Below are 21,653 nucleotides of genomic sequence, written 5' to 3'. Positions count from 1 at the left end.
GGTGGAAAATCATTCCCCATACCCCTCCTCATTTCCCCATGACCCCTGCCCCCATGCTCCTGCCTCGCCCCCCTCCATGCTGACCTTCCTCACTTACCTTGGTTCAGCTAGCTGCAAAGAGCAGCCAGCTGAAAAGAGGCTGAAAAAGTAGGGCCTGGCTGGTGGGACTGCACATTGGTCTGTGGGTGGGAACTGCACATCCCAGGAGACCTTGCAAACCTTCCCACCCATCCCAGGATGACCTCTGCAGGAGTTGGGGCTCGCAAGATCTCCTGGGAAGTGTAGTTCCCACCCGCAGACCAACACGCAGCCCCACCAGCCAGGCCCTGTCTTTTCTAAGGTAAGTGGGGAGAGCATGGGGGACATGCCATGAGGCGTGAGGGGGTGGGACACAGGAACCATTTTCCCCGGGTGCCAGTTCCCCCTACAGTACTGAGCAGCACAATTATTCATTTAAACTGGGGCTGAGCAGAACCTTTCTCAGATTCACATGGTTTATAAACAGCAGTCTGGATCCAACATAACATTTCTGCTTGTACTAGAGCTTTTGCACAGGCAGAAATACAAGGAAAAAACCCACGATAGCTGCTGCACCCTTATTGTATCACACTTGGTTCTGTTTCAGTAAGATTTTGAGCATCTAATTTCTGGGTAATATAATGTGTGGAGAGGAAAGCCCTAAATATTGCACAACATCTTGTGCAACTGGAATTATACTAACTCTATTTAGGTTTACACTGGCACAGCTCTGGACCAAGGCCATCATCTCCAGTTTTTACTGTTTTGTTTGTACCATTATGATCAATTAATAAATGTTTCTTCCAGGGCTCACGAAGTCTCTAAGAAACCTAGGGAACTTTGCCAAAATTGAACAGTTTTTATCCTGGCAAGGACACCAAATGGAAAATCCTCTTGCAAATAAAGGTCTATAGCTTCTGGAAAAGATAGAAAATCATGAAAATATTCATAGACTTAATTCAACTGAACTTGAATTTAATACTATGCCTGTATCACTCTTCTTTGTCCCATCCTTTTCCTCCCTGCTTGCTGCTTAAATAAGAAAAGTTAAAAACTAAGGGCTATTTGTTAGGACAGCTGGTATATATTTGGGTTTCTACATACCATGTGGTCATTATCAACTGTGCCAGCAGAATTGTGCCTAGTAGTTATCAGATGGTAACAATGACCCATGTTTACTCCAGCTGTTAACTATTTCATCAGTCCTTAAAGAACAGTTGATAACCCACATGGAAAAGAACTTTGAGCCTATATTGTTCGTGCATCATAGACTTGTCTTCATTACTGTCTCCATCCATCTGGTGTTCTGGCATAATTCATTACTGAAACTATCAAGTGAAACTCTTGAAAAGTATAGCAAAACACTTTGTGTTTTACAATTGACTGGTGTCTTTAGTGAAGCCTCTTTAATTTGATTAGCTTCAGATCTATGCATACAAATACTGGTTAACTGTAATTTGTTGTTTTTATTTAACAGTGGAGATTATAAAAAAAACTAATTTATGCCCAATAAAATGCATCTCCCCTCTTCTCCCTCAATATATTCTAGAGGTAGTCTAGCACTGCTGTGTAATAATTAGCAAAATATCCACCCATCCTATTTTCCCATGATCATCCTTCAAAGTACCCTCTCTCAAAAAGTGTCAGCTTCCTTGAATAGTGGCCAGTTCCTTGCAGTTGCTCCTTCCTGAATGCTGAGATCAGCTTCGGGACCCACTGAGAAAGCTGCGAGTCCTCTTTTCTTTAGTTACGGTATATGGAATATTCTAGATGTTCACTATGATCATGATATGATAATTCCACATTGCCAGCTTGATATATCATAAAAAATGACTACCACAATTTTAGAAAAAAATGTGTCATGCAGAGTAGTACACAGTAAAATGAAGTCCAAGACAACGTGTATGGGTTTGTGGAAGCATAAGATTTGACTCACGATTATACTGAGAGGGTCAGGAGGCTGTTTCAGTAAGTAGCTAGTAATCTTGGTTTACTGCAGCTCTATGATCCACTGAGTCACAGTAAAGTTTACAGTAAATTACAATTTACAGTAAATTATCACACCTTTGCATAGAAAGCAATTACCAAGGTACATTTTATCTTGTATTGGCTTTAGTCTAAATTACAACCCAATCTGAAGCCTCTGGCAGCGGAACGCAATGCTGCTTTGGTGCTGCTCTGTCTCCTCCAAGAGGGCTTCTCAGCAGTGCAGGGTGGCAAAAAAATAAAAAGCATCCTCACCGCTGAAAAGTCCTCCATGGACCCCCTCTATGGAGGGCTTTTCAATCCCAAGGCCCTGGCACTGGCGTTCTGTCAGGCAAAGGCCAGGTGAAAGCCAACTAATGTTAACCCCAGCCCTGGCCACACTTCTGGAACCCCCACTACCCTTTGTGCCACATTCTGTCACCATGGAGTGCTGCTGTGGTTGCCTGTCAATGGATTTGCTCCTCTGCCAAAGTAAGTGCCCTAAGGAGTGCAAATCCGCTGGCATGGCCCTGCACCATCTCCATGGGTGGATTTGCCCCCCTCCTTCAGATTGGGGTGTTAAAAGACCCACATAAACAAAGCACCATTCATTCATTCATTCATTCATTCATTCATTCATTCATTCATTCATTCATTCATTCATTCATTTATTATTTAGGAATCGCCCACTCCCGAATGGCTCTGGGCGGTGTACATCATCAACCCATAAATCATTAGCGATACACAATAAATAATTTAAAATATACTAAAGACTCTATAAAAGCATAAAAACATAGCAGCATTATACATACAATGCAACAATAGTGCAATAATGTTTGTGCTCGGTCCCAAGGCTGGGAGGGGACAGACAGTGCTAAATAGATGTTATATCAAGTGTGCTGAAGATGATATAGCATGCAGCACAGGGGCATCTGGGAGGGGGAATTTACATAGCTATGGACAAAATCAGCCATAAAATGTCCACTACTGCTATACTTGAGAAGAAGCACCTCACAACATTTAGAATCATCCCAAGTGATTCACCTCAGTTCAGAAGAGGTGGAAGAGAGAGATGAAAGAGCTGTCACATATGTAGTGAATCCTCTTCAGTCTTCTTAACCAAAGAAATGGAGTTAACTTCTTCCAGTCCAGAAAGAATACTCCTGTCTAATTAGTTTTAGGTGTAGCAGTGTCCCTATCTCCTTGCTGAACAAAATAGAGAGGGTGTTTACATGATACAAGAAGATCTGTTTCATCATGTATATATATTAGTGAAAGAATGCATAAACTTTATCTTATTCCATTGGTGTAGTAACTCTTCCAAAGGAGTATATATGAGTTACTGGTACTTGCTGTCACCGGTTATGAACACATGGTGTATTGTTGCATAGACACATAGGTTGAAAGTCACTCTCTGTAATATATCCCTGTGCAAATAAGCATAAAATACATTTCTGTCACCAACATAAATGCTATGAACCATAACTGTGGTGATTTACACTAAGTCTAACAAAATCACCTTGTCCTCAGCACACAGGGTGCCCTGATAAACAGAAGGCTACTACAGGTCTTTGTATACGGTTGTTATCATCCTCAGTGGAAGAGGAAAAATGGAAGAGGAATACTTTCCTCACAAAAAAATGGAAAAGGAATGGAAGAGGAATACTTTCTCCACAAATCTATTGTGTGGTATATGTTGGCAGCGTGACCTCAGTCAAAGGAACTTGAGTGCAGTCCTTTGTTGTTTTCCCCTCATAGCTGCTCTATGTCCATAGGGCATGATTAAGTTCAACAAAAAGCCGTCATGTTAAACAAAGGTTAAACTGTGTTGGTTGATCATACTGTGTCCAAAGGGTCATTCACTGCAGATTAATTTACTGAATGTTGAGTGTGATGAACTTTCTCTGAATTTGGACCAAAGTCTCTGTCTTACCCATATCATCTCAGACTAATTAACAGTCCACTAGTATCTTGACTGTTTTGGTTGAGCAAGGTGCTGCTTGGAGGCTGTGCTCCATTCTCTGTCTGTCTGTCTGTCTGTCTGTCTGTCTGTCTGTCTGTCTGTCTGTCTGTCTGTCTGTCTGTCTGTATTTAGTGTGTTCTGTTTCTGGTTTTTTCCCCCCATAAGATTTTGGCTGTGTAGTTCCCACCAGGTTGTTTGCAGCCTGGAAGGGAACAGACAGGTCTCTTCTCCAGCCTGCTCAGTTTGTTAAACTAAGGGGGGGCGCCGCAGGGGGGGCATGAAAAAACCAGAGTGTGCACCAGGCGCACTCTGGCCCAACTACGCCTCTGGTTGAGAGCCTGTGGACTGGATGTAGCATATGTGAATATGTCCATGTTGTAGGCAGATTCCGCATGGGCCAAAAACAGTGGTATGAAAATGGTGTACACCATTTTCAAACCATTTCCACACCACTGTTTTTGACCCATGCGGAACCCACCGTAGTTTGGATCAGATTCGAGTTACTTCCTAAAGCCAAGCCAGTTATGCTTGTTCCTAGCCTTAGGATAGAATTAGCTCTTTTCAGGAAACAAAAGATTGCAACCAAGGATAAAGGCATATTTTGGAAGTGGGCAACTTAGGAGAAAATGATAGAAGTGACTAAATGGCACAAAGAAAAGGCAGCAGGAAGGGAAGTTTTGGATTGAACTATGATTCGGAATGACAACAATGGAAAAATGACACTGTTTTATATATTGGCAGGAACTTTGGATACAATGGGAATATTTGAATTGGAGGTTCTAGGTTATCAGAAGGCACTTAATGTCTGAATTGTGATAATGGCCACTGATTGTAAGACAATATAAAGAGACCTGTTTCTGTCTTCTAACTTGGAGTGGCTAATTAGTTTCATTTAGGAGAAAATGCTACTGGAACATGGCATAGCACAAACGGGGCCGGGGGGGTGCGATGCCCTGGGCATGTGCCCGTGCAGAAGAATGGCAGGGGTGGAGCAGGGGTAGGGTGGGGTGGATGGGCGTGGCAGGGCTGCAGGGCGCACGCACGTCCCGGGTGCAGTTTTCCCTCACTCCGTCCCTGGGTCATACAGCCCAGAAACCCCACAACATTCCAGTGATTCCAGTCATGAAAGCCTTCGACAATACATCGTTTTATCCTGTTGACCCTCTCTAATTTCTCCCCAAATTTTTTTTCTGCAAACCTGTGGACAACTCATGTTGCAGAAGTTCTGCCATTTCCCACTAAAATAATACACATTTATATTCTAAATCAATAAATGATACACTTTAGAATACTATATCTTAAGGTCCAGTGTTTAACATCTCTCCTTGGTTTATTATTTCTCAGGTGCCAAGCTACAAAGCTAATAATTTTCAAGCAAGTAATGACTGCTATTTTTAGATTTTCTGTCTGTCTTTCTCCCATTTCCTATATCCTTCTTTGTCCAAATTTGTGGGTAAACCCATTATCTTTTACAGACGATACTAATGGAAATGTGGCCAATAAATTACTGCAATTGCCACAAACATACAGCATATGTTTCTTTCATTCCTCTCACCTCCAGTAGTTCTTTCTAGTCCTGGAAAAGTTTGTTCCTAGGATTATAGGACTTATGTGCAGAGGTGGGATGCAGCCGGTTCGCACCGGTTAGATGGAACCGCTTGTTAAATTTTCTTCAGTTCGGCAAACCGGTTGTTAAAGATTAACTTGAACTCCTTTGATAAATCTTCCTCAGTTCTGCAAACTGCTGGTTAATGATTAACTTCAACTTCAACTGACCCAGCAAGTCTGTTAATGATTAATTTCCCTCCCCTCCATGGGAGTTAGTGGTGTGAGGCTCTGTTTTAAAAAGTATCCAATGAAATCCCTTGGAGGAGGGGCATACAAAGCCTCAGTAGGAAAGGAGTGGGTCACCGGCAGGAACAGGAGGAGATAATTGAGCTTGTTCCTCCTGGCTATTAAAGTAAGGAACTGCGTTTTGTTAAACGTTCTCCCCTGGTTCCCTGGGGATGGGAGAGCAGAGTTTGGCCAGTGCCTGGTTTCTGCTGGCAACTCTTTCTCCCCTGGTGCCCTGGGGACGGGAGGGCAGAGTTTGGCCAGTGCCTGGTTTCTGCTGGCAACTCTTTCTCCCCTGGTGCCCTGGGGACGGGAGGGCAGAGTTTGGCCAGTGCCTGGTTTCTGCTGGCAACTCTTTCTCCCCTGGTGCCCTGGGGATGGGAGGGCAGAGTTTGGCCAGTGCCTGGTTTCTGCTGGCAAATCTTTCTCCCCTGGTGCCAAGGCGTTGGGGAGGGCAGAGTTTGGCCAATGCCTGGTTTCTGTTGGCAAATCTTTCTACCCTGGTGGCATAGGGATGGGGAGGGGAGATTTTGCTCAGTGCTTGGCTCCGTTTTGCAAAACTGTCTGCCCAGGTGGCATTGGGGCGGAGTGGGGAGATTTTGCCCAGTGCCCCTGCTGCAGTACCGCCCACCCTGCTCTGGAAATCCCTTCACCCAGAATGCCCAGACCATGCCCCTGCCATGTTGTGCCCCACCCTGCTCCGTTGGCACTACGCGACTGTTTGAATCCCACCACCATCGGAACCTGTTGTTAAAATTTTTGAATCCCACCACTGCTTATGTGATCTAATAGTTGCATGAGTCAGGAGACTTCAGTTATTACTTGCTGATTTCTGCTTGCTAGGGCAGTAGTTAGAATACTGGGTGCTTTAGTGGGAAGACCCACTTGGGCAACCATTTTAGAACAGGATTCATGCCTTTAGAATAGTACAATTTCCCATCCACCACACCATTAAAATACTAAAGAAACTCCTACTAATGTCAGATTTTAGTTTCCAGAGCTGTTTGTTCTATTTGGTCTTTTTCTTTCTCTCTGTATTGTATTATACATTTTGGCAGCTGTTGAACTAAAGATGCTCACAGGTCTGGATGTGATAGATGTGAAATTATGCTGCTTTGGTGATAAACTTCGAACAAGTCTTTCTTTGTTCTCAAAAAAGGGCTTTGAGCACAGGAAACTACAAAGATGTTTGTAAAAAGGACATAAAATCCAAGCTGGTTGGATCAGCATGTGATCCCAGTGAATATGTTGACAAGAACGAGATATTTGCAAGCGCTGCTAGTTCCAAATCCAGTTGCAGAAAAGCAAATTAAACAAAAAGGAGCTCTTTCCATCAGGTCTAGGAGGCAGTGTTTTTTAAGCTTTGTACTGGGACATTGCGATTTTCTGTTAAACCAGTGTGATTTTCAAGATCTTTTCAGTTTCCTCTCCTTTTATATGTTCAATACAACAGCAGTAAAATCCCCCCCCCATATACTCATCTGAGAATTTGCCACACATAAATTTCATTCAATTCACTTGTGGCAAATGCCTGTCATGTAACAACTGTAGCATTCTTGTCGAGAGAGAACATGGAGAATCCCACACCCAAACTTGGTGACGATGTTGCTTCTGCAGATGTAGAGCACAAAGAAGAATCATCCCTATGTGGAATCTAAGGCTGCTTCTGCACGGCCCCAAAACAGCACCCAAGGGATGGTAAAAACACTGTCCCTGGGGTGCTGTTCACACAGCTGCTGCAGCACAGCAGCACTGTGATCACCCCCAAGGCACAAAAACGCTTTGTTCAAAACACGCTTTTTGAAAAGCAGTGTCTGAAGGTGCAGGATTATTTCGATCCTGGGGCAGTTTTGTAAGAAGGTTTTACATGTCTAACTCAGTTGACAAATTCTTTAGAACATGTGAAGTTCTGTGGAGTAATCCCCCAGTATACCAAGGAGAAGTACTGGCTGGTTTGAAGTATCTACAAATTTCCTTCCCTTTGGCCTGTTCCTTGTGATACTAAAGTAGGTAAGAAATTGGGGCTTGTCCCCTATGGGCCAGGATTAAATTTCCAAAGTAGATGATATTCCCTCCCTTGTGGCATTGGATCTATAAGTAGGCAAGGCAGTGGCCTGGGGCAGCAATTTTGGAGCTTGACAGTATCTGCTGCCATCCTGCTCTGCCCCTCTTGCTGCCATCTCATCTCTATTCAGGATCTGGTGGTTTATGGAAGTGCTAGAATCCCTTCTCCAGGGCTGTTTCTCTATCAATATAATAATTTCAGGAGCCCTTCAAACTATCTGTCCTTAATCAAGGCCAAAGTCTTTTTGGCTCTTGCTCAGGCCTGGTGAAACTCTATCAAATTAGACCAAGGCCCTGTGGGTCCTAATTCAGTTTCACAAAACCTGCAAGGCTGAGATGTTCTGCTAGGCCTATGGTTGAGGACAGCTATGATTCCACTCTAGCTGGCCTCCCTGCCCTGTGCTGACCTTTCTCTCGTTCCCTTTCCCTGTGCACCCTCCCTTTCTTGTTCCTGTTTCTTCCTCCTCTTGTTCATTTGTTGTTGTCCCATTATTAGCAAGGGCAACTGCTTAGAATTTTTAATGTACTATTGAAAATTATTTTAAATTTGTTTTATGCTGTTTAATGTATTTATTTAAATTGTACTTTATTGGTTGTTAGTCGTCTTGAGCCTGACTTTGGTTAGGAAAAGCAGAATAGAAGTAGCAGTAGCAGTAGCAGTAGCAGTAATAATAATAATAATAATAATAATAATAATAATAATAATAATAATAATAATAATAATAATAATAATAATAATAATAATAATAATAATAATAATAATAATAATAATAATAGCCATTGAAATTCATGCAAGAATTACAACATAAGAACAGCTAAGAACTGGTGGGAACATTGTCCAGAGAAAGTAATGGAAAATGAGAAGGTCAAGATCCTGTGGGACTTTCGAATCCAAATGGACAAAGTGTTGAAACACAATACACCAGACATCACCGTGATCAAGGACGAGAAAGTGAGCATCATCGACATAGCAGTCCCCGGTGACAGCAGGGTCATTGAAAAAGAACACGAGAAGGTCACTAGATACCACAATTTGAAAATTGAGCTTCAGCGTCTATGTCACAAACTAGCTGAGGTCTTCCCAGTGGTAATCGCACGCTGGGCGCCATTCTGAAAACACTAGGGCAGCACTTAAAACATCTTCGAATTGACAAAATTAACATCTGTCAAATTCAGAAGGCAGCCCTGCTGGGATCTGCACGAATACTATGCTGATACATTACAACTTCCTAGGCGTCTGGGTGAGGCTTGAATTGTAATGAAGGCCAACAACCAGCTAAAGATCTGGCAGCTGTGAAATCTACAATAATAATAACAAGGAAGCCAATGAAACTGTAGATCATGTACTCTGCTGCTGAAAAAAGATCATCCAGACAGAGGCACAACTCAGTGGCCAAGATGATCCACTGAAACTAATGCAAGAACTACAACATTAGAACAGCTAAAAGCTGGTGGAAACATTGTCCAAGAATAGTAACAGAAAATAAGAAAGTCAAAATCTTGTGGGACTTTCAACTCCAAATAGACAAATGTTGGCACATAATACGCTGGATATCACAGTGATTGAGGGGAAGAAAGTGACTGTCTTCAACATAGCAATTCCTGGTCAAAGCAGGGTCATTGAAAAAGAACATGAGAAGGTCACTAAATACCACGATTTGAAAATCGAAATTCAGCAACTGTGGCACAAACCAGCTGAGGTTGTACCAGTAGTAACCAGCACCCTGAGTGTCATTCCAAAATCACTAGGGCAGCACTTGAAACATCTTGACAAAATCAACATCTGTCAGATTCAGAAGGCAGCCTTCCTGGGATCCACATAAATACTATGCCGATACATTACAGCATCCGACTTAGGCCAGAGGCATAGCCACTGGGGGAGGGGGTGCGCGTTGCACTGGGCGCATGCCTGCAGGGGGCGCCAAAACTCAAAAATGTTTTTTTAAAAATATTGTACTGTTTTTACTTTGTCGGCTGGCAGGAGGCACACTTTTTAGACTAGCAGGACCAAAATTTCAGTTTATCATCAGGTGACACTCCTGATGATATCATCCAGGTTTGGTGAGGCTTAGTTTAGGGGGTCCAAAGTTATGAACCCCCAAAGGGGGTTCCCCCATCCCCCATTGTTTCCAGTCGGAGCTAATAGTAGATGTGGCTTCCCCTTGCGGATCCATAACTTTGGACCCCCTGAACCAAACTTCACTAAACCTGGGTGGTATCACCAGGATAGTCTCTTGCTGATACTAGCCAGGTTTGGTGAAGTTTGGTTTTAGGGGGTCCAAAGTTATGGACCTCCAAAGGGGGTTCCCCATCCCCCATTGTTTCCAATGGGAGCTAATAGTAGATGGGGCTTCCCTTTGAGGGTCCATAACTTTGGACCCCCTGAACCAAACTTCACTCAACCTGGGTGGTATCATCAGGATAGTATCCTGAAAGTAGTCTGAAATTTTGATACTTCTAACTTAAATATTGCTCCCCTAACTGGCACCCTCAAATTCTGGTCCCTTCTGGTCCCTTCTGAGTGGATTTAAAGGGAGAATCTGGGCTCCCTAGATTAAAAAAAACATTGAAAGGATTGTCAAAGGCTTTTACAGATGGATTCAACTGGTTGTTGTGGGTTTTCCAGCCATGTGGCCATGGTCTGGTAGATCTTGTTCCTAATGTTTCGCCTGCATCTGTGGCTGGCATCTTCAGAGGTGTATCTCAGAGATAAGTCTGTAATAAGAGAAGTCTGGACACAGTGTATAACAGACTTCTCTCTGTGATACACCTCTGAAGATGCCAACTCCCACAAATGCTGCTCATCAATCTAGGAACAAGATCTGAACCATGATCAGTCACGCAGCCTGGAAAACACACAACAACCAACATTGAAAGTGATGCAGTTTTTTTGGGAGGGGGATCTACCCTGAAACAGCATCATTTTCAATTTTGTTTAAACTAGAGAGCCCAGATTTTCCCTTTGAGGTGGATTTAAAAGAAGAATCTAGGCTTAGTTTAAACAACATTGAAATTGATGCTGTTTCAGGGTGGATTCCCCCACCCCCTCAAACAACATCACTTTCAATGTTGTTTCAACTAGGGAACCCAGATGTGTGAGTTGGGGCGGCATGTGTTCAGATTTGTGAGTTGGGGCATGTTCTATAATGTGATTGTGACTTTGAGATGACATGGTGCAAAAAAATTGTTCTTTGGTCGTAGTGGGGGAGGGCAGCCTTTGGTCATGAGGAGGCCGTCCATACGGGTGGGGGGGGGAGGGACAAAACTCAGATTTTGCCCTGGGCTCCATTTTCCCTAGCTACACCTCTGACCTAGTCCTTTGGGTGAGACTCAAATTGTAATGAAAGGCCAACAACCAGCTAAAGAACTGGCAGCTGTGATATCTAACAAAATAATTTTACATTAAAAAAAGTCTTGTGAAATTATGACATGGATGGTTTTAACCACAATACATTGCAAGATCCAGCAAGTGATCTCCTATATCATAATGCAAATACTAATTGTTCCATAATTTGTCCAGCTGACTTACTTGTGAGATTCATCTGTTAGGTTATAGTCACTATATTAGGCAGTGGTTTCCAACACAGCCTAAGAGAATATCCAGTGGGTGACTTTTTTACTTATCTTTCATCTAAAATTACTGATGTAAACACCTTCTTTGATGCACCAGGCATCAAACTATAAGCAAGATGTGACAAACTGCAGTTCATCTGAGCCTTCTGGCAGTACCGTAAGAAAATAAGATCTGCCATACCAAATTAGGCCTAGTTAGACCGCTAATCTGACATTGAAGAGTAGTGTGCCTGTCAGGGAAAAATAGCAGGAACTGGGCAGCTATAGTATCTCTCTATCTCTTCTATCTATCTCTTCTATCTATCTCTTCTATCTATCTATCTATCTATCTATCTATCTATCTATCTATCTATCTATCTATCTATCTATCTATCTATCTATCTATCTATCTATCTATCTATCTATCTATCTATCTATCTATCTATCTAATCTATCTATCTAATCTATTTATTTATTTATTATACCAACTACCCCCAAAGGACTCTGCGTGGTGTACAGGATAATCAAACATTAAAATCACAACAAACTATTTATTTATTTATTTATTAAACTTATAGGCCGCCTCATCCCCAAAGGGGATTAATAATAATAAACCTAATAACATTAATAAACCTAAAAACAAAATGAGGCTGCAGATGGTGATAAAATTCAATCAGAGTCAATCAAATTCACTGTTGTTCCTTTGTAGCCTGTGGTAGAGAAAAGGTTAATTGTATACAAACTAACTTGGATTATTACAGTTAATGGGCCAAAACACTTGTATTTATGCATATCACTTATGGGGGATGAAATTAGCTAGCGAAGCTCTAGTGAAACAGGATGAAAGGAAACAAAATTTCTTCTGACCAAAAAGGTTAACGTTTCTCAAATCCACAATCTTTAATTCTTGCAATTACAATAATAAATGGTGAGCACACAGGATTATCATGTTGCCTTGTATTATTATGTTACCTTTTATAAAATATGTTTTTCAGGAGATTATGTGGTCATGGCAGTCTACTTCCAGCTGAGTAGAAGAATGGGCTACTTCACAATTCAGACTTATATCCCTTGCACACTCATTGTAGTGCTGTCCTGGGTCTCATTCTGGATTAATAAGGATGCTGTTCCAGCTAGGACATCTTTGGGTAGGTTAATTTATTTTATTAATATATTTCTATCCTGTCTTCCTTGTAGCTCCAGGTGGTTTATACTCCACAGTTAAAATATGACAATTTGAAACCAATATAATTTTATCACAGCTAGACTCTCCTTGCAAAACACCTGCAAGACACCCCTTACATCTCATCAACAGCCTTGAAGAACAAAATGTCCTTGCATCACTTCCTGAAGATATCTAACAACAGCATTCCCCTCACCTCAGTAAGACTGTTTCACAGAGTGGCAGCTTTAGAGAAAAAGGAATAGATTCTATTTGATGCCAACTGGGTTACCTTAAGTGGAAAAAACAGCCAGTAGGTAGTAGCCTGAAAATTGTAATTGGTGCATGTGGGGTGCAGGTGGATATATGGAAGGAGATGGTCCTTTAGATATATGGCTTTAAAAATTACAACCAGGATACTGAACTTGAGTTAGAAACAAATTGCAGCTAGTGTAGCTGTTACAAGATGAACAAGGTATGTTCCCATCAGCTAGATCCTGACAATAATCAGGAAGCCAAATTCTGAACCACCCATGGTTTTCATATTGTCTTCAAGGGCAGCCAAGTGCAGAGTTTGTTTCATTATCCAGCTGTGAGATTAGCTGTCTCATGGAGAGAAAGCTATATGCAGCTCATAGAAGGCACTCTTAACCACTATACCAACATGTTTTTGAAATAGAACGGCTGGGTTAATGAGCATCCCCAATTTTTTAGTCTGCTCTGAGAAAGCCAGCTATACTCGATCCATGGAGTACTCCAAGTGGATCCAGTTTCTGTAAAACATCAGCCTGTCAAACTAGCAACATCTGTATCGTATCTGGATTCAGATTCAGTTTAGTTCGCCTTTGCCAAAGCCTCACATCAGTGGCTTGGAGCCAAGATAGCTGAATCTGGAGGCTTGGATAATGAATTATAGAACCGGGTGTCATGTGCATATTGATGATACTCAGAACCAAAGCTACAGGTAATCTCTGTGCTTGCCAGAGCGTTTGTGCTTCTTTTTGTTATAATGTCAGAAGTTCCCATGTGCAGTGTGCTTAAGTTTGCATTAAACTGTGGCCATGATCTGTGTGTAAGGAAAATCACCACCACCCCTCAGAATCTGGGAAAGTCTTTTAAAACACTGGTTAGCACCTACTTTTGCATGTAAATTTTCAGGAGTCCCTGTTACAGAATAGTGGTAGCCCACTTGTAGTCCTTGACATTATCATGATGTTTCAATAGAATTTAAATGAGCTTTGGAATATCCCTTAACATCTTTTTGCCTAGATTTACTTACTCATTAAACTATGTCTCTTTGCCTGCTGGTACATTAATTCTGTGGCATGAAGGGGGAGGGGAGGAGGCAACACTTGGCATGGCAATGGAACAATGGAGGATTATATACTACAAGTTTATTTTTAGCTGGAATGGAATAATTGGCTCTTTTACTCCAGACATCACAGGGTGTAAATGTTACCTTGTGTATATCAACATCACCATTTACAATATTGTGACATTCCTTATACATTGAATCTAACTTGAGTGAGATGTTTACATGGGCCAGTGGTCACACATAGATCTTAACTGAAAGAGACCTATTTAGAAGCTCAGTTAATCAATAATTGTAAATGCTTTGGAGAGGCTAGGAGCAAGGGAAAAGAGGTAGCTCTCTGAAATACCCAAGGGCATTATTAAGATACATTGCTTTACCTTCTTCATAAGCACTGAGACCCATGTGTGTGATTCTTACAGGAATTTCATAGATATATCATGGTTTATATAAGGGCACCTCTGCCAGCTTTAGTTAGCTTGACTGTATTATTCTTCATTTTGACTCCCACACTTCTCAAGCACATTCCATTGAAATAATGCCATTAGTTCTTATGCATTACAACTTGGTAACTGATTTTGTATTGCTGTACATGTGTGTCTTGAATAATTATTGTATGTTCATATTTGCCAATTGGTAAATAAAAAAGAATGTTAAGATGAAATGTGTGTGTGTTTGTGGGGGGGGGATCACAGTAAGAATAGTTCAGCAGTGGAATTGGCTGCCTAGGGAGGTGGACAGCTCCCCCTTTCTGGAAGTCTGCCATCAATGGTTAGATGAATGCTAGTCAGGGATATTCTAGGCCAGTGGTTCTCAACCTTCCTAATGCCACAACCCTTTGATACAGTTCCTCATGTTGGGGTGACCCCCAACCATAAAATTATTTGTGTCTCGGTTCCTAAGACCATCGGAAATATGTGTTTTCTGATGGTCTTAGACGACCCCTGTGAAAGGATCGTTCGACCCCCAAAGGGGTCATGATACACATGTTGAGAACTGCTGCTCTAGGCAGTACTGAGCAGGGGTTAGACTGGCTTCTATGACCCATTTCAATTCTATGATTAGGGAAAAGATGGGCGCATTTCCAGTGTGGTGTTTCCCCACTTACTCATTTTTCCCTGTAAAGTCTTTGAACCATTCTAAATATTTTTGCCCTGACCCAACATCCCAGCATACTTTCATTAAAAAAAACTGATTAAGCAGTAGAATGTATTAGGACAGTTTGGGGGACCATTTGCAGAGGACAGTCACCTATTCCAATTTGCAGAGGACAGTCACCTATTGCAAAAGGAGTTAAATCTTCCAGCAATATTATTATGGTAATTAATCTTTGGGCACTTCAATTAGGGGAACATTTACATAGAAGTAATTCTCACTGATCCCAAATGACTATATTCCCTGTTGCATAGGATTGGGCTGCATGATGACATGGATAAAATGTACATATGTGAATTTATTAAGAAAAAATACATGCTGTTGAAACATATATATTTATATTTATACTCATAGGCCCTGCTTAGATCTAAATCAGATAAGAAGTTGACCCCTCAAAGGGTAGAATGAGAATGTTCACATTAAACAAGTAATATTTTCTTTAAATTTCTGTCTCCTTCCTAGGCATTACAACTGTCTTGACAATGACCACTCTCAGTACAATTGCACGCAAGTCTCTTCCCAAGGTCTCTTATGTGACTGCAATGGATCTCTTTGTATCAGTTTGCTTCATTTTTGTTTTTTCGGCCCTAGTGGAGTATGGGACTCTTCATTATTTTGTCAGTAACAGAAAGCCAAGCAAGGATAAAGACAAAAAGAAGAAAAACCCTGTATGTATTTCGTTACTATGCAAGTTGAAACCCTCATTGAATCATGCTGTTCTGAAGGAAACTTTGTATGTGTGTTTGTGTGTCTCTTAGCTGTGCAGTAGATTGAAACTGTGGGAAGTTTGCGTGGTGAACATGTAAGGGAACAGAAATGCTTATCATTTCCTATGTGCTCACAGCTGCCAAGGGTGAGGAAATGTTTAGAGAAATGTGTTTTTCCCTCATCCATCATTGGGCTCTGAGAGGGAGAAGTGCGGGTATCTTTTCTGTCCTTATATTCCTGGTGAATTAAAAAGTTCTATTGCCTTTTTATCATAGAGTTAGTTAAGGGAACTTCATAACGTGATTCATGTAGAGTTCACTATTCTGATTATGCACCACCATTGCAGTACAGCAAATTTATGTTGCATCTGTATAATTATGGATACATTAGTACAGCAGGATTCAACTTTGCATGATGTTCCAGTGTACATGCTGTGGCTTTTCAGCACTATGTCCAGCCACTCCTCAAGTTGCCAGAACTTCAGTGGAGCATAAAACAGAGAAAATTGACCCATAAGTGCATGTGGAAGTGCCTTAAGTATGAGCAAGTTCCTCTTTGGATGCCAGCCATAATAAATGTTATCATATAGCAATAGTGACATGAAATGCTACCAATAGTAATTTAGTTGAATTGCATAGGCTTTTCCATCTGAACAAAGCATCTGTCTCCATTCTCTAAACAAGCCCCACAAATTTAAATTTTTTAAACAAAATGATGTGTTATTACTAACAAGAAAATAGTCAGTTTTCCTGTGGTCCATATCCTGTTCATGTAGAATGTTCTACTGTGTTTAATTACTACTACTGTGTTTAATCCTGTAGCAATTAACTAGGGAATATTTAAAACTGGATTTATAGTCTCCCCAAACCCATTTGTTACAACTAGCTGACATGATCAGCACTTAAACTGTGTGACAGATGTGATACTGCTCCCAAACAAAGATATTATTTCTAGTTGGTTGGACTAAATGGGTTCAGTCAAGAGCACTGGTGTGTGTTCATTACACTGCCAGCTCTACTTTAAGTAATATGTAAATGTGGAAGGGGACAACATTTGGAATTAGCAGCTAAATCATGCTATCACTGACTCCTTCCTCCCACATTCTCCCCAGGTTCTGCTCTGTTAGAACTCTTGTTTTACACAAGATGGATCTTTCACATGAGGTAGTGAGCAAAAGTCCTTCAGGGGTTTTCCTCACACATCTATCTAAAAGAGAGAAGTAGGGAGACAACTTCAGTGGCTACCTATAATCTGGAGCACCCAGTCACACTGAGACCCCTTTGCAATGGCTACAAACCTTTGGAAGCCTAGAAGAACAGGATTAACAATTCAGGAATGGCAGAACATGAGAAAACACAAGATTGTAGCCTTTATTTAATATGAAATATATGCTCTTGAGTGCCTTTTTTACCTGTAATTCCTTTCTCCTGTATTTTCTGAATACAATCTCCTTTTTTCTGTTTTCATTTATAAGTTTGCATTGACACAATGCAACTGCATTACAGTTCATATTTATTAATGAGTTAATAACAGATTTTTCTATCTGCATAAACATGTACTACTTGCTCTAGGAACTTCCAAAGAAGATAAATTAGTAGAAGAGCTTTATGTACATTCCAACCTCTGAAATTCTAGTGCGATATCTACTCATGATCTTTCTCTACTTGCTAATCTCTTTTAAAGTTCTCATTTAAATTCTCTGCTCTTTTTCCTATTTGATTTTCTTACTTGATATCGTTTGGAAAAGTATCTTTAATTCATGCTACTTTTGTCTCCTTCCCTTTTCTTCCTTTCTTTAATTAAAAAAAATCTTTGATTCTTTTTCTCTGTCTACAAAACAAAAGCTTCTTCGGATGTTTTCATTCAAGGTATAATATTTTTGGTATGGAAATCCACTGCATGTGACTGCTGAATTGAACAATTAGAGCTTCAAGTCTTGTGACGTAGAATGGTTAAGAATTAGAAATTAACTTGCAAAATTGATTCAGCAGCCCAAACACCAATTCACAACTGTTTTGAACTTACCATAAGTTCAAATGGTAGTAACGTGCTTGGATCGCATGCATGAAGAGAGCTTAGTAGTATCCCTACAACATCTGTGTTGCTCTCTTCATTCATTTATCCATGGGATCCAGTTCAGTGCCACTAGCTACACCAAGAGCCCACAATGAACCCTTTTAGAACTCAGTTCTGATCTTCTAGGTGTTCTCATTTGAAAAAAATAACAAACTGCAAATCTGACAAAAATCTGTACTAAACAGTTAGGTGCCATTGGAATGATCTAAATATTTGTTGTTACACAAACTATCCGAGTTTTGAAAGGGTATGCGCTTACATTTTAATGTTATCACTATCTCTCTGATACTTGTTATCCAAAATGGTAAAATACAGGTAGCTGTATAGAACCCTTCCATATTTCTCATTCTAGAAAACAATTCTGGGTGGGAAAAATGTCTACAACAATTAATTAAAATGATTATTTTAATTAATTTTAAAACAGTTTTCTATTTCCAGACTGAATCTTGAATCCACTTCCTTCAGTGTTCCGGCTGCTATCAAAAGCAGTGTATTCACCAAAGGGTCAAAATAGTTCTTTGGTAAAAACATTTCAAATGATTATACATGTACAACTACTGTGTACAGTGTTGACATTACAAAGCCTTTAGATAGCAAATCATTGTAAGTCCAGAACTGCATGTTGCCATGAAAGGCTAATATTTGAGATCATTGTAAAACTCTACCAAACCTACATTTAAGTAATTCATCCTATATCCTTTTATCCTTAAAAATGTTAGGTGTCACCCCCAAAAAAGTATAAGCTAACCCTTTTCAATACCACATTTATAATTCCATTTTCACTTATAATGATTTGAAGAAAAAATATGATTGTCTTAATTTATCAAGCACTCATTTAACAACTAACAAAGATAAATCAATTAAAGTACCCATTAGTTTGCATACCTGAATGAACTGTCTGGAATTAAATCCTATTCAGCTTGTGCTATTAAATAAAACATGGTAGTTGTACTTACCTCTAAATATAAAGTGTAAGTGAAAATGTTGATTCGTTGCTTTGAATAAGTGTATTACTACATTAATTTAGGATTATACTTCAAGACTTTAGGGATTCCTCCATTTAATGATGGGGGAATCACTGACCCACAGATTTCCATAAACCAAATGTTAGCTGAAATGAAAGTTTTTACAGACAGCAAACTATTTATTTTTTCTTCTTCTCCTTCTTGCCACTCATTTGTCCTAGGCGCCTACAATTGATATTCGCCCAAGATCTGCTACTATTCAAATGAACAATGCTACGCACCTTCAAGAAAGGGATGAAGAATATGGATATGAATGTCTTGATGGCAAGGACTGTGCAAGTTTTTTCTGCTGCTTTGAGGATTGCCGAACAGGAGCATGGCGGCATGGAAGAATACATATCCGCGTTGCCAAAATGGACTCATATGCGCGCATATTCTTTCCAACAGCCTTTTGTTTGTTCAACTTGGTCTACTGGGTGTCATATCTTTATCTTTAAGCAGACAGAACAGAAATAGGTGATATGAGCCTTATTTTTGGAATTTATTAGAAAGATGGTTTCCTGTATATCCACTCAAACTCTGTGATCCAGTGGCTGGAGTGCCCATGAGGAAGCCCCAACATGCACATGCAGTTCCTGAAAACAAGATCCTCCCTCCCATTCTATTCAGTGTTAGGTAATGTTCTGCATAGGTACCATTATGCACACAGAGCATTCCCTCAAATGTGGGGGTAGTGGGCCAACTCTTGCTTATCTAAGCTTCCTTGAGGATCAGAGCTTTATGGAACTTTGGTCTTTACAACACACATCAACACGGTCTGGATTCTTCAGTGCCATAACCCACTAAATATCAACCATCATATCATTTGTACAAGACTATTGTAAAATTATTGTGATTTGAATGCTACCATTTTATATTTAAAGCAGATGAAAGAAAATCAGTATAATGTAGAAAATTACCAGTGAAACAGAGATATATGACAAGGAGAGGACCCACAAAGATTTGGGTATTATCATTTCAACTGTGAATGATGGCTGCTAAAATATTATGTTATTTGTTAGTATTAATTTTAAATATGTGATAAATTTGTCTTCTATGGGCTTTTCTTTTTGGAAGAGTCAGTCTCCCTTAAGAGCAATGTATCTAGCCTAGAAAAAGTAGCTTTTCTCCACACCAAGCGAAAAATAAACCTTTTGGGTGCCCTCCCTTGAAGAGCACATGTACAAATGCTTGTAAATATTTCACTACCTTGTCGTATTTGGGTCTAGTGCACGAAGATTGCAGAGGGGGGGATAAATGAAGCAAACGTACCATATACAGTATTGTCTTTTATTTTGTAACACCTGGATTTGTTGTTGTAACAGAAAAAAATGTGGATTAAAAACTATCCAGTTTTTTTTCTGGCAGAACTCTGACTCATGCATGGATGACAGCACCTACTGTAAGACATGCCTTAAGAAATTGCGCAAAACAGCATCTGTAGAACAAAACAGGGCAATAAATAATACCTTAGGCTATAAATTGGTTCCAGGAGTGTTGCTGCTGTTTTATTTCCCACTTCTGAAACAATTAAAACTGCAAATGGGATCCCTTGCAAGACTGGCTACAGTCTTTGGAAGCATTTGTTTGCAGCAATCAGACTTTCTCCACTCTGATCATAGATCATCATTTGCGCTTAGAATGCTTTTGCTGATGTGCACTACCTGTCTGAATGAAACTGAGGCTGAATATAGCTTTTGCTTTTAACAAATACAGCAAGCATTTTTTTTCTGGGATGGTGTTAGGTATTTTAAGTTGTGCCAATACACAGATCTGCTGTTCACCATACATCCATGCAATATCAGTGCTTTCCCCCCCGTTCTGTACTCTTTGATTAGTATATAGACTCTCTCTTTAGCTAGAGGCAACATAGAAAAACACAGTTTTTAAAAAGGGAACAGAGAATGTCTTTGCTAACCATACCTGTGTAGTTTGCGTGTTACAAACATCAAGCTCCACTGAAACCTATTTAGCTACTAGTTTTAAAACACCTGTAAAATGCTCAGTTATGCAACCTAAGCACATGTAAATATTACTGACTTTTTATTGTCCCAAACTGAAAACATCAGTTCATGTCAAATAGGTTTGCAGCTGAAAATACCTATATGCATATTATCATTGCAGAATTAATGATAGCCAATACAGAGAAGTAAGGACAGTTTTCCAATGTCTGTATAGTTTTGGAAATAAACATGTATAGAAAGGTATAACTAATTCCTGATCATTGATTGCTTCTTGTGTAATGTATTTTAACAGAGGAAATGCACACACTCATAGATTTTTTCAATAAAATTGCTGCACTCAGTCTTAAATGTCTATGTGCCTGGCTTCTTTAAAAATACAGGCAGTGTGTTGTGCACCTGAATTCAGATCCCTTTAAAGATCTTCATTTTGAACTAAAGAACTGTTTATCAGATTGATCTTCTGCAAGTGTCATCATCACCTGACAAAGATTTATGTTGTAAACAAGATGCAGGTAGTGTTGGTAAATGGAAATGAGCAAAGGAATAACTCAGCCAAGATGTTATGTAGAGTGAAACGAACACATGTGGGGGAAGTGAATATGTAGATTTACTTTCCATCCTCCAGCAGGCAGACATTGAAGAGTCTTGAAAAGAGAGTGGTTCTGATGTCTCTTCTCACCAAATCATCCCATTCTCTAAAGTTCTTTCTCTAAAGTTCTGGTTACCAAACTTACACTTTCCCCTACACCATCAGTATACCTTTGATCAGCGCATGTGTCTCCCTCCCTTGAGAAAATTCCAGTACAGAAACACAGTGATTATTCTGCCTTTAAAGCCTTCAGCCTCTGATAAGTGAACATGCCTCTGATCAAAAAGC

General features: G+C 40.2%; 1 protein-coding gene across 2 annotated transcripts in view; it reads left to right on the top strand.

Moving 5' to 3' along the window:
* The window catches only part of GABRG2 (gamma-aminobutyric acid type A receptor subunit gamma2), a 105,728-nt gene extending 84,604 nt beyond the window's left edge, over positions 1-21,124 (top strand). Inside the window, exons 7-10 of one of the 2 annotated variants that reach the window (XM_048488490.1) lie at positions 12,391-12,543; positions 15,487-15,692; positions 17,577-17,600; positions 18,995-21,124. In XM_048488490.1, the coding sequence (XP_048344447.1) occupies positions 12,391-12,543; positions 15,487-15,692; positions 17,577-17,600; positions 18,995-19,270 (659 nt within the window). In that variant the 3' untranslated portion in view covers positions 19,271-21,124. The remainder of the gene's footprint in view (positions 1-12,390; positions 12,544-15,486; positions 15,693-17,576; positions 17,601-18,994) is intronic. The other variant, XM_048488491.1, reaches the window with a different exon arrangement.
* Positions 21,125-21,653: the final 529 nt, after the last annotated feature.

This window comes from Sphaerodactylus townsendi, linkage group LG03 (assembly GCF_021028975.2).
Source record: "Sphaerodactylus townsendi isolate TG3544 linkage group LG03, MPM_Stown_v2.3, whole genome shotgun sequence".
NCBI classification, from domain to species: domain Eukaryota; kingdom Metazoa; phylum Chordata; class Lepidosauria; order Squamata; family Sphaerodactylidae; genus Sphaerodactylus; species Sphaerodactylus townsendi.
Note: the sequence above shows the minus strand (reverse complement) of the source record. Positions and strands in the feature narration are given on the sequence as shown.